This window comes from Phasianus colchicus, chromosome 1 (genome assembly GCF_987193195.1).
Source record: "Phasianus colchicus chromosome 1, bPhaCol1.hap1.1, whole genome shotgun sequence".
NCBI classification, from domain to species: domain Eukaryota; kingdom Metazoa; phylum Chordata; class Aves; order Galliformes; family Phasianidae; genus Phasianus; species Phasianus colchicus.
The window spans coordinates 32,198,623-32,212,539 of NC_143436.1; the positions used below are offsets into that span (position 1 = coordinate 32,198,623).

The 13,917-nt window shown below is 39.4% G+C and overlaps 1 protein-coding gene across 5 annotated transcripts; it reads left to right on the forward strand.

Moving 5' to 3' along the window:
• The first annotated feature begins 7 nt into the window (after positions 1 to 7).
• ATP23 (ATP23 metallopeptidase and ATP synthase assembly factor homolog) lies at positions 8 to 13,089 on the forward strand. 5 transcript variants are annotated; one of them, XM_090138089.1, is made up of 6 exons: positions 8 to 255; positions 712 to 771; positions 869 to 950; positions 1,528 to 1,665; positions 2,854 to 2,937; positions 6,349 to 13,089. In XM_090138089.1, the coding sequence occupies exons 1-6, from the start codon at positions 116 to 118 to the stop codon at positions 6,550 to 6,552; spliced, it is 708 nt and encodes a 235-aa protein (XP_089994215.1). In that variant the 5' UTR covers positions 8 to 115; the 3' UTR covers positions 6,553 to 13,089. The 5 variants fall into 5 exon arrangements, with proteins under 5 accessions (XP_089994215.1, XP_031445403.2, XP_031445406.2 ...); XM_031589546.2 differs by having other exon boundaries at positions 18 to 290; positions 726 to 771; positions 6,349 to 7,103; XM_031589545.2 differs by having other exon boundaries at positions 121 to 262; positions 726 to 771.
• The last annotated feature ends 828 nt before the right edge of the window (positions 13,090 to 13,917 follow it).

Consider the following 13,917-nt stretch of genomic DNA (forward strand, 5'->3'; position numbering starts at 1 on the left):
TCCCCCAAGTCACGTGGTTGGAAGCGGGCCCAGCGATTGGCGCTGCCGGCACGGCCGCCCTTTGCCCCGCCGTCGGGGACGGTGGCCGGCAGGAGCGAGGGTGCAGGGAGCTGCCATGGAGGACGGGAAGTCTGCTTCGCCGCCTGGTGCTGACGGTGGGGAGGAGGAAGATGACTTCGGATACCGGCTTTTCCCCGATCGCAAGAAGGAGCCGCAGAGCTTCCTGGTTCGCAGCCTCTTCACCTTCCACAACAGGTGCCAGGTGATGCTGAGGATGACTCTGGAGACGAGTAAGCTCTCCCCTGGGCCGCGAGGTCTCCAGCCGCCCCGCAGGGCTGCCCACCGCCAGGTGCCGGGCGCTGCCCCTCTGGAGAGCTGCGGCGGCAGGACGGGGCCTCGGCAGCTGCGGGGTTTGGGAGTTCACGTTTAGGGCTTCATTTTCGCTCTGTTATGTTGCCTGCAAAGACCCTGGCCGTTATCTTCATGCCTGCTACTTATAAAATAACGTCAGATGTGACTTCACTTCTCAATAGCTTTGAGCGCGTTGCTTTGCATAGCCTGAGCTCTGGCACTCAGGTGTCAGTGATTGCCTGAAGGTCAAATGCTGCAAAGCAAAAATTTGCATATGCAGTGCATTCTTTCTGTTATGACGGTCCTTGTATTCTGATTGTAGATGACTTTCAAAACTTTTGTCTACTAAATTGACTGCAGCAATGTTTTTTTAGATCCGTATGCTCAACTGCTTATTGCGGCCATGAAGCAGTCTGGCTGGTATGTAAACTACTTCATCCCATTCTGTGTGGTAACATCTTCATTGTAGTGGATTAGCAGGCTTTCTCAAGTTCTTCCCACACTTTGTACCTTTCAGCACTGTTTTCAATGATCGGCACTTTTCTTGTGAAAACTGTGATGGCTGCGTCAGTGGAGGTTTCGATTCTGCCACTTCTCAGGTAGGCACTGAACTAGATGTTGTCAATGCAGAGCATTCAGACAGGAGGGAAATCAACATTTTACCCAGGTGGATGGTGATAGGACAAGGGGGAACTGTTTTAAACAAAGAGAAGGGAGATTTAGTTTAGATGTCAGGGAGAAATTTACCCAGAGAAGTTTGGATGCCTCTTTCCTGGAGGTGTTTATGGCCAGATTGGATGGGGCTCTGGGCAACCTGATGTAGTGTCTGATTTAATGACTGGCAACCCTGCCTGCAGCAGGGGTGGCTGGAATGAGATGATCTTCAGGGTTCCTTTCCAAACCAAGCTGACCTTTTAGAGGACTACAGATTTTTAAACGTTTTATTCCTTAATGAAAAAATGTACTGATATCTGAGTTAAAGTCATGAAAACAAGGCACGTGAAAGTTGTTCACCAGTATCGAACTTGCATTGCTAGTACATTGATGGGGCTACTAATGTTGAAAAATGATGACCTAAAGAGTCTGTATGCTGTAGGTTTTAAGCAGCGGGTCTCTAAGAAGTAAAGGAGATGTTGAAACTTGATGAAAAAGATACCTGTATCTCTTCTTTTGCAGATTGTTCTGTGTCAGAACAACATTCACCACCAGTCCCATATGAACCGAGTGGTTGCGCATGAATTGATACATGCTTTTGATCACTGCCGTGCTCATGTTGACTGGTTTAAAAATGTCAAACATTTGGCCTGCTCAGAGGTAAGTTCAAATGATTCTAATGTTATCATTGAATTCATTGCTGGTTGTCATTAGGGACATTTAATTAGACGTCCTGTTATATGAATTTTATTTAGTTAATGCTCTTGAGATATTTTGTTCTTTCTGTCTGGTCAACCTAACCAGTTTTCATATAGACAACAAATCTTTTGTTTTCACAAATAGTGGTAAGTCATTGTTATACTAAGTAGAATGCTGTCCCTGTGGGTGGAAGTGTAACAGGACGTGGTTATTTCCATATGAGAATAGTTTGAGATTAGAATACATTCACATCTTAATTGAATATTTGTACTGTTTTTTTTTTTTCCTCTCCTGCAGCTGGGAACTATGCTAACTTGCTTTTCATTTAGACATTTTGTCTTCTTTAGCATACAATTTTTGATTGTAATGTTGGTAGTTGCACATTTTATGCTGTATATATAATAGTACAGTATTGTTTGTATAGAACTGTTTACTCCTATATATGGTATATGACTGGGCTTGATCTTGGTCTTGTTGAGACTGTTTTCTCCAGTTCTTTTGATACTTATTTTATATAATTACAGTGTTTCCAAGTTTTATTCAGTCAATGTTTTAATTCTTCCATTTCATATTTTCTCTGTATTTGTTTTCACAGTGGTACTTAATTTTACGCAATTTAGTTTCATCTGTGATTTTTAACTCAGGAGTTAATGTGTGGAACAGTTGACAGAAGAAATTGTACTGCATAGGACAAGATAGTTAACAAGCTAAAGAAGATGTACTCATTTAAATGTGTCTATTTCTAAAGAGCTTGGGTTACTGCTTTTCTAGATATTGCAGGTAGTAGTCATTGACAGGTACCTGCTTTTCTTCCAGACTCTTTTATCAGTTTCTAAAATAGGTGCTTTTAGGATGAACTTAATTTCTTTTAGGAGTCTACAATTGTTGTTTTCAGCTCATTCATTTAAGCATTGAGAATATGTGAACTTTAATCCCCAGAGAAACCTGCAGACTGTATAGTATTACTTTGTAATCCATTGGGGTGGAATGAGCAGTTAAAAAGGGTATTCTGTACTTAGCAAATTGGAAAGGAATATTTTCCGCCTTCAGCCACTAGAAAGATTCTGAGAAAAAATTAGTTACTTTTTTATAAAGTTTATATTTCCACATGTTTTTCTTATCTTGTGGCTTTTTTTTTTCCCTTGATAGATTCGAGCTGCTAATCTCAGTGGAGACTGTACACTGATGAATGAAATAGCTAGGTTTAAATTTGGATTGAAAGGACATCATCAGGTAAAGACTGTAGATATTGACGTCTTCTGATTAACAAATGAGCCTTCTTTACCTATTTGATCTCTGCCTCCTTTTATAGCTGAAAATGTCACAGAAAAAAGTAGATGTCTGACAATCCTTAATACCTTTGTTCTACTTTTATGTACCCTTTATTTCTCTCTTTCCATTTTGTTCTCCCATTACTGAGCCTCAATTTGTGCTTGTTTATGTCTCAGATTTCCTCAGGGCCCTGTTGTTTTTCTTCTAAAAGTTTTTCTTTTGGATGTGTACTTCAGGATTTGTTAATTGTGCCTATCATCTATATCCAGACTGCACTCATTGTTTCTTTGTTGTTGTGCACATTCCTCTATTTCCTGCAGTCTTGTTCATTCTTGGCTTGCATTCTTTGTGTATTTCCCATTCTTAAACCTCTCTGCTAATGAGAAGAGAGCAGAATGCAACTAAGCAATCTGCATATTCCTCATACCACTCCAACTGGAGTATGTTCTTAACAGGTAGGCTGGGGAGGAGGGGAAAGCATAAGGAGCTTAATCTTGCCTTGTTTATCCAGGAACCTGCATTCACATTCCTGGCCTGTTCTGCAGTTGTTGCAGGTGACTGAATGTTTTTCTGCAAAGCAGCAGCCTCCTAATATTTAGTTTTCTGCATTATTTTTTCTTCTTCCTCCTCCTTAATCCTACCTTTGTACTTCCTGAAGGAAGTTCATTATTAGTTTTACAGATGTAAGGTACCAGTCAGTCCTGAAACATTAGTCTGTAATTTAATTTCACAGTTTACATGGTCAGTTGTACCTGCAGATGTGCATGTAATAATAGCATTCTTTTTTGATGGTTTCTGATATTTTTCATCCACATTTTATATTATTGTTTGTCTCTCTGTACTACCCTGCAGTTCCATTTCTGGAGAGCAGTAGTGTGACAGGACCAATGCTCCTATGGATTTGCTCTTAATTAACCTTTGTTTAATTAACTTTTAATGGTTCGTGGAATCACAGAATAGCCCAGGTTGGAAAAGACCTTAAAGGTAATCAAGTCCAACCACAACCTAACCATACTACCCTAACTAACAACCCTCTACTAAATCATGTCCCTGAGCACCACATCCCACAACCTCCCTCGGGAGCCTATTCCAGTGCTTAACTGGAATAGTGCTTACTGAAAAGTCTTTTCAGTAAAGACTTTTTTCCTTATATCCAACCTAAACTTACTCTGGCACAATTTAAGGCCATTTCCCCTTGTCCTGTCACCAGTGAGAAGAGACCAACACTGCTTTTGCTGTAAGCACCTTTCAGATATTGGAAGAGAACAATAAGGTCTCCCCTCAGCCTCCTTTTCCCCAGACTGAACAGCCCCAGTTCTATCAGTTGCTCCTCATAGGGTATATTCTTCAAGCCCTTCACAAGCTTTCTTGCCCTTCTTTGGACCTGCTTCAGCATCTCAATGTCCTTTCTGTACTAGGTGCCCAAAACTGAATATAGTACTCAAGGTGAGGCCTCACCAATGCTGAGTACAGGGCAGGATTGCTTCCCTAGTCCTGCTCATCACACCATTCCTGATACAAGCCAGGATGCCACTGGTCTTCTTGGCCACCTGGGCATACTGCTGGCTCATATTCAGCTGACTGTCTATCAGTATACCAAGCTCCCTTTCCATCAGGCAGCTTTCCAGCCACTCCTCCCCAAGCCTGTAGTGTTGCCTGGGTTTTCATGACCAAAATGCAGGACCCGACACTTGGCCCTATTGAAACTCATACAGTTAACCTGGCCCATCTATCCAGTCTATTCAGGTCCCTCCGTAGTGCCTTTCTTCCCTCAGGCAGATCAACACTCCCTCCCAACTCGATGTTATCTGCAAACTTACTGAGGGTGCACTCAGTCCCTTCATTGAGATCATTAATTTAAAACACTTTCTTAATTATTTTTGTTGAAATGAAATACGAGAATACTTAGTCATATTCTAAAGCATTGCCACTGACAGTGGATGGTTAATCAAAACTGAACAAAATCAGGATTCACAGGAAATGTAACAGGAATACTTGCCTGCTCCAAAGGGTTAAAACTTTTAAGGGTTTGAAAATTGGAGGAAGTATTGCAATGGGTTTAAATAATCACATCACCCAACGCTACTGAGGACAAGCAGATTGTTTTAGAGATCTTTGGAAGAATGACAGCTGGCCACAGGGTTTTGATTATAATTAAGAATTTATAATTACATAGAATGTTAGCAGTCAGCATTGATTGTTATCTACAATTTCTGTCACTTAGTGTAGCTTAAACTTAACACAAAGTTTCTGGAATTCTTAGTTACACAGGTTTTTCAGTCACCTGGACCCTCTGCAGGTTGGGTCAGATTCTTGTTGATCAGTATGTAATGCACTAATCGTAACCTAAACTCTGACTTCATCTAAACAAACATGAGCCACTCACTCAGTCCTCTGAAATGAAGATGAGGTACCAGAGGAGTCATAGGTTTGACAGCAGCAGTTCTGGTCTGGCTCCCACTTGGTGCATGCTACTGCTTGATTTTACAATTTCCAGTTCTATGTCCCAATTCCAAGTGCTCTTTGTGCTTCCACATTATGTGAGGGGTGTAACCACATCCTCATGGTGACCCACCACCTGGGCCTTGATAATGCAAAAGGACTTTACCCTGTGAATGGACATCCTCACACTGTGATGCTAGAAAAGGGGAGAGATAAAGGGAGAAGAGTGGTACGTGGCCAGCCCACTTGCATATTGTGACTCTTTGCCATATTGTTGGTTACAGCAACTGTATTACCAGGGTTAGGGAGCAAAGTTGCACCATGTGCTTCTTAAAGGAATTATTTTTTTAATAATAAAGATTACAGGTTTAGTCCTAAAGTCCTTAGTCTTGTTTACTCCAGAACAGCAATATGCTGGCTCCAGCATTTGTAGCTGGAGATGCTTATGTTATTTTTATCTTTTAGTATACAAACTGTGTAAGCAAAAGTAGACATAAAGAAATGTACCAAAACAAAGGCCAATAGAGAAATCGTTCCTTTTTATGTTTTAAAGAATTTCAGTTGGAAAAGTACTAACTGGTATTTATGTCTGTTTATTTTTGACATATTTTCTTTTGTGTGCAAGTCAAAGTATACACATATTAAGTACCCACAGCAAATCTAAAATTTTATTTTTTCCTGTTAAATGTAATATCATTTTCTTTTCTGAAGGTTTATGTATGCAATGGAAAACTAAGATACGTAGTCAAAACAGAATTGAAAACTACATATTTTAATGCTTATTGGAGACATTGCTTGACTTTTCTGTAATAAAAAATCATTGTGCGTGTAGTAGAAGTTAGTACTTGACAAAACCTTTTTTAAGGATAAAAGGATGTATTCTGCTTTTTCGAGTAATGACAGATTTTCTTTATCTGATTTTCATTTTAGACCTGTGTGCGAGACAGAGCAATTCGTTCCATTCTGGCTGTTAGAAAAGTTAGCAGAGAGACTGCGGAAAAAGCTGTGGATGAGGTTTTTGATACCTGCTTCAATGATCTGGAACCATTTGGGAGAATCCCACACAGTAAAACAGATGCAAAACGTGCTTATAAAGACTTCCTGAATCGAGATCGCTACACTGCTAATTTGTAAAGGAAAAACATGAAAAACTATGTTCATAACTGGTAGTTCTGTAACATCTGGAGTTACATCTACACGCACAGTGCTGGTGGAAAGGGGCAGTTCTTTCGAATGTATCAATTCATTTTGTAAATTTTTTCCAGGAGCCATCTCCTGTTGAGGTAAATGACGTAAATGAACTAGACTAAACATACTGTCTTTCCTCACTTGTTCCAGCAAGATCATTTAGTGTATCAAATTACTTGGCAAATTATGATCTGCATATTTCAGTGCACATTTAATTCAGTTATTGAATAAATTGTTTCATAAAAATCTTCAGTTTTCCAACATCTTTGATAAATGGTCATAAATTTGATGATGGTTATCATTCTGTTTGAAAAAATGGGCATGTAACTACAGCTCTATATGTGTATTTAACAGCTGAAGCTAAATCCAAAATGAACTGCCACGTATATCTCAGAGTCAGTCTTTGAGCACCTCTGAAATCACTGGAATTCCACCTTGTCTAATGTCAGTTGTAACATAAAACCCTTTTACGTATTAGAAATTTGACTAACAGTCAAATTACCAGGCTTACCAGATCAAACCTACAAACTGGGTAAGCATTGTTAAAAGAGTCTCCACCAACCAGTCTTACACAAAAAGTTTGTGTAACTCTAAGACAGGTAAGTTCATCTCTTCATCTGAGAAAGGTGGAAGCTCCTAACTTCATCTTAAATCTTAGAGAAGTTGTCTAATTCTGTTTTTATTTCCAAATGCAGGGTATTATATTAATTGTCTTGGACCCTAGAAAGCCATATTTTCTTCTTTTTCTTGAAATAAGAAATAAGAGTCTACCACAAGTACAGTACAGTTCACTGAAAGAATGGAGATGTGGCTCCTCAGTCAAAGGGCTTGTGGGTATAGCTGCTAGAAAAAGTTACTGGGTCAAGACTGAAGTGTCATACTTAGGTCCACAAAGCATCAAACAGTCCTCTGATTATTATTGTTTCACACTGATTGCCAAATATCTTAGGCCTTCAACTTGTGGTGAGTGGATTTGTTTGTTTATTTATTTATTTATTTTTACTGGTAGTATTAGTTCTCCTCAATGGAATTGCTGAGATTGGAAAACTGATGGAGACTATCTCTCAACCACACTGTATAGAACAGGGTAAACTAGGTCAGGTTTTTTAGGAGCAAGTTTAGTTGCGTTTGTATGCGTATATGGATGGAGACTCAGAGTAATCTTTTCCAGTATTTAATAGTGCTTGTAGGTACGTAGATATGTATTGAATATTTAGATGGAATTCCCATTATTTCAGTTTTTGCTCATTTCCTCTCACCCTTGGCACCACTGAGAAGACTGGTTCAGTCTTTATTTCTACCCTTAGAATCATAGAATGAACCTATTACTACACATTTAGAAACTTAGATAGTTCTTTCTCTGCTGTCGATAAGTGTGTTTTTGTTTCTCACTGATCTTAGAGACATAGGATTTCTGAAAGCTCATCTTACTAGTAAATACTGAGTCAATGAAGTCATCTAGTCTTTTTCATGTCCTTTGTCACTAAGTCCACTATATTGTTTAGTGCTCGGCTCACATTTTCCTTATTCTTCCCTTTCTGGCTGTTATTCCTGTATCCTGTGTTGTTGCTTTCTATGTTCCCTGCCAGATTCAACTTCTTTTTTTATTTATTTATTTGTTTATTATTTTTTTTCTGGCCTTTCTAATGCCATCCCTGCATGCTCAGACAGCATTTCTGTAAGTCCTCCTGAATCACTCAACTGTGCTTCCACCTACTGTGCTTCTTTTTCACACTTGAGTTTTGTCACAACCTCCTTATTCATCCAAGCAGGTCTGCCATCTTTTCTTGGCTTGCATATAGGGATTGATCATTTTTTAATTTTGAGGATTTAATCCTTATAAGTCATCTAGCTCTCATTGGCCCATCTTTAGGACATTGTTTCTTTTAAAACTCTGAATAGATCCCTTGTGAGGCTGAAATCTATTGTCCTGAAGGCTTTAAACTGAAAGAGGAGAAAATGATTTTAGCTGTTAGGAAAAAATTCTTTACTCAGTGGTGAGAGTCACTGGAACAGGTGGCTCAGAAAAGTTGTGGACACCCTGTCTCTGGATTGCTTAAGACCAGGTTGGACAAGGCTCTGGGCAGCCTGATTTAGTTGGTGGCAACTCTGCCCATGGCAGAGGGGTAGAAACTAGATTGTCTTTGAGGTGCCTTTTAACCCAGGCCATTCTATAAGTCTGAGAGCTTTAGCCATGCTTTTTGCTTTGTTCCTCTCATATAAAGGGTAATTCCTCCGTCTCAGCCTGTTCTTCTCAAGGAGCATTTCAGTGCTCCTGTTGGGTGAGCTATTCCACTACATCTCTGTGACCCTAATAAAATCATTGCACTGCAACTACAATCAGATATCTAATTCCTCATCTTTTAGCTTCATTCTTCATAACTGTGCTTTGTATATACAGGACTGCTAAAAAGTCCCTGACATCTTAAAGTTATGGAACGGTACAGATAGATTACTGTTGTGTTCTCTAAATTGTTTCTTTATTCATCTAAGGACTTAACAAGATACTTCTCTACAGGTACTAGTTTAGTTTTAAAAACTGATTTTACATCAGTATTTTTGTGCAGTGGCTTGATGTGAATCAACAAAGGAATAATATGTGATAAAGTTCAAAGTCTTTTCATCTGTATTTCAAATATTCAGCCCCTAATGTAGAAGTAACCAGGGTAATCATCAACCAGACACCTGTAAAACCATAGCATAATTCAATTCCTTGAACTGAATGATGTTGACCCTTCTGAGGAGAGAGTTGCCATCCAGGGGGACAACCTTAATGAGCCTGGGAGGTGGGCCCATCTGAACCTCATGCAGTTCAACAAAGCCAAATGTAAGACCCTGCACCTGGGTTACGGCAATCCCAAACACAAGTGTGGGCTGGGAAAGTACCTGCAACTTGGGCTCTAAGCACAAGAATTTTCCAGCTGTGTTTTGTTCACAGTGAGTTCAGTCAGGCAAAACAAAACTAACCAATCAAACAACTTTCTGTCATACTACCTGTTGAATTAAAGCTATCGAGAAATAGCAAAAGAATGCCACCTGCTTCCTGGCTGTGCTTAGGCAATGTATAAGGTCACCATACAAATTTGAAATTCACTCACTTCACCTACTCTCAAGAGAATGTCTCTGTTGCAGGGTCAAAATTTTGTGGTTCTACGCATGCTTTCCTTGGCTGTGTGCATTTTGATGCTTTCATTCTCTCTCAAGGTTTGGAAAGAAGCAGAAAAACTGGATGAGAGTGGAAGTAATGACTATAAATATATATTAACACAGAGAATTTAAGACATAAGGTAGAATGGTTATGAAATGGCCAACATTAATTTAATTAGGAAATTAGAAAACGAAGATTAAAGGTATTCTAAATAGGGTAGAGGACAAGGGATGTATATTTTTTTATACTGGGAATAAAAAATATAGGGAAAGACTTGAGCCCAGAATCAGAAATGTGAAGCATTTGAGTAATATTCCCTTGAGCCTAAAGTCAAATCAGATTGTTGTGCATTCACATTTATTTATTTATTTATTTACCTGGTACAATGTAAGGGAATTGATATGTCACAGTCTGAACTGATGACTGAGCACCTGGAGAAGAGGGTGGCTGGCCCAGGAAGCACAGGTGCAAGCAATTTACCTGTGCTTCCCACGTGACTGGAAGGGATGCACCATGAATCTGCCCCCCCCTCCTCCTTCCCCCCAGGCTCATTTAAGGGCTAGCCTCTGAAGGGAGACTGTTTTCTGGATGGAGGCCACTTCCTGAGAAGGAGTGTTTGAGGCCCAGAGAGGCTATCTCCAGTTAGATGAGTCAACTTTTTCCCTTTATGTGATTACTGGTGTTCCTAATGACACTTTGCCTGATATCACAAAGAACTTAGCAGTCAAAATTTCACTGATTACAAGTACCAACATACAGTAACCCTGTATTTTAGGATTACATTTGATCATTGGTGAAGTTTGCTTCCATTTTTTTTTTTTTTTGCCTATGTTTTTCTTCTTCAGATCTCAAAATAGGTTGTTGTGAAAGTAAAGCCTCCTATTTATTTCCACAGAAAACAATAAGCCGCAATAACACTATACAATAGAGCAAATTATTGTTTACAAAACACTGTTTTTCAGTATGGCAACCACCATTCCCTATGCATTTTTGCCAGCACTGAACAAGAGCCTGCATGTTGCGGCTGTAAAAATCTGCACCAATGGAGGTGACCTGCTGTCACAACTGCTGAAATGCAGTTTCAGCACAACTGCCTCACTGTGCTTGTATCCATTATTTGATCCTCATAAATGTTCAGCAAATGTTGACGAATGTCAATGGTGCAATTTTCTCTGCATGAAGGAATTCAATGACATAACTTTGCTTCCATGTCAGATGCTATTTTGTCAGACTGCCCCTCTGTCTCGTGGCAACAAAATGCAATGAAATATCAGCAGGAAGCTTCAGCCTTTACTTCCATACCACCACCATCATCAAATAGGAGGCATTACTTTTGGAGCAGTCCCCATATATAACTTTTATTTCCAATTTTTCTATGTCTTCCCCTGCAGCACTAGGGAGGCTGCAGTAATTTTTTTACCCATATTAATGAGTAAGTAAGTGACTTAGAATGAAATGATGAGTTTTAGATCTTAAACCCAAGTGGCATTAAAAGAGTTATTTTACTTGCATGGTCACAATTAAACTAATCACCAAACCTGGGATCAGAAAGGAATTTTCTCTTGATTAATTTGGTAGAGATTACTCTTTTTCCTTATTCTGTAGTATGGAGATTGAAGCAATACTCTGAAGGCTGAAAAAAAAAGGAGGTATTCTAGTCACTGTAGCAGTTGTACTGAAGGAATGATAAGCTGGGCGTTGTGTGCATAGGGACACAGTTAGATGCCAGACTAGGAGCAAGACTGTCTACAATCCATTAGAAGCCCAGCTAGAGTCTACACCAGACACCCATGACACTCAGCATAGGAGATATCACGTATAACAGTACGTAGCATGAACAGAAGATACAGTGCTGCTAATGGCTTGCATCTGTATGCATACTTACCGTGTGAGCTGTTCGGTCACCAGTGCACAGCATTATGCTTACTGACTATTATTGCTGTTCTGAATGAAGATGCCTGGGTGGCCTGTCCAACACTTAACTGATCTGTGATGGTGGCGAGGCTGAGTCAAGGGGAAGTCAGAAGATTTCAAGTGCCTGACAGGCTTTCAGTCTGGGAGGGAAATATCCTCCCACTACCTCCAGAATTAGGAGCCTCAGAAGGGACTATTTTCTGACTGCAGCTTTGGGCTTCTGCAGCCCACCTACTTATTTTACACACCTATGTCCTTTGGATCTAAATGTAATTCTATAATTCCTTGCTGGTAAGGATTCAATCATGTAATTAGTCTCAAGCCCATTGAATCCTGTCCTCACAGGCTTCCCAGAAAGGTAGTGAATACCCCATCCTTGGAGACTGGACAGGGTTCTGAGCAACCTGATCTAGCTGTGGATGTCCCTGTTTCCTGCAGGGGAGCTGGGTTAGATGACATCTAAGGTTCCTTTCGAACTCTCAAGATTCTATAACTCTAGGGTTCTCATCTGTGTCTCAATAGCAAACTGCACGAAGGAAATGATAGCAAAGATAGCCACTTCTCCTGTGCCCGGAACAGAGAACGATGTGTCATCACTTCCTGAACAGGAAATAAATACCTAGAAAATATTTGTGTGTAAGAACTGCCCTCACAAAGGACAAAACAATATATCCAAACAGTGTCTGCAATATTTGATCAAGCTTGAGTTGTCCGAGCTGTTTGTGGTGGAATTTAGGTGGACTGCACATATTCCCAGGTGTAACACGATGCATACCTGCAGGTAGCATTGCTTCTGGGGCTGACTATTAATGCATATCCCTCAGAAAGTCACTTTGGTTGTTCTGAAAAAAGTAACATCTTGCCCAAGATTCCAGAAACCTGTACTTTCAAAAGTTCTGCAGAATTTCACATGGAGATTTCATAATCATATTTTCTCAAGGTGATTCTATCAGGGGCTGACATAATCACATGGCTGAATATCCAAACGGGAAAAAAAAAAAAAGAAAAAAAAAGAGAATATAATACCCTACATACCCATGGAGAAAATTGCGCATTGAAATCTAAGCTTCCCATCTTTTACATAATCTAGCTAGACCTTGTGGGTTTTCTAAAATCCCCTGCAGATCAGAGATGCCTTAGAACAGCATAATCTTGTATGTTAATATTCCCTTAACCTTTGCTGTTTTTCAGATCTCCATTTCAGTCAGCATGATGCTGAATGTTTCATAATACTTCCAACATATATTCCTGATGGTATTTCCTTCCCTTTGTTATATCTTACAAAACAAAATTCTACTTTAATGAATGTGTGTGAGAGTGCTTTGTATTCATATTGCTTTTTGATCAGCATATTGGTTGGATATTTATAGCTGTCTGGGATAAACTCTGTCAACTTTATTTAGAAATGAAGAAAAAGTAATAAAGAATAGAGTACAAGAATACAAACTGCGGCTTCCTTTCTTTATCATTTTTCATAGGTGAACACCATAAAAATCTGGGAAATAAAGTATTCCAGAGATGCTTGAAAGAGACATTAGTAATAAAGAGTACACTGAGCTATGTGAAAACATAATTATTTTTTAAAAGTGATTGGTATAATATAAAATTGCATAACCAGGATGCGTCAGCTTGAGCAACAGATACATTACAGTTACACCAAGTCAAGTTCAGATGGTAGAATATATGCACAGCAATTCACCAGAAAGCAATCAGAAGAATCTGATGGGCTTCTTGTCATTTTGTGAGAAAATAAGGGGCAATAATTATATGAAACTTTTCACACACTGTTTATCAATTCAAGCAATCATTTCATTGCGTTAGGCGCAATTTTAATCTGCATCATTTTTTTCTCATCAAAACAGAGGTTTGGGAAAAAAAAAAAAAAAAAAAAAAAAAAAGCTAAAGCTCATTGCATTTACAAAAAATAGAAGAGACTAAGCACCAGAGGGAGCTGGAGGAGCGTGGAAAAGCATGTGCTGCAGAAAGCCACCTGAAGCCCACATGCCGCTGTTGCTCAGTGTGCAGTTTTTGTTTAAACCTTTTAATCAAATTTGCATAACTCTAAAGTTAAAATAGGTTAAAATTATACATATTTCAACTGCATTTGCTGCCTCTGCAGAACATATTCTTCCTTTCGAGGATCATCTCAAGACATATATGGAAATGCTTTTGCCATCTGTGACATTCTGGACTGTGACTGTGCTTGCAGGGACAGTTAATAGGTTGCAGTACATGTTGTGGACTAAAGC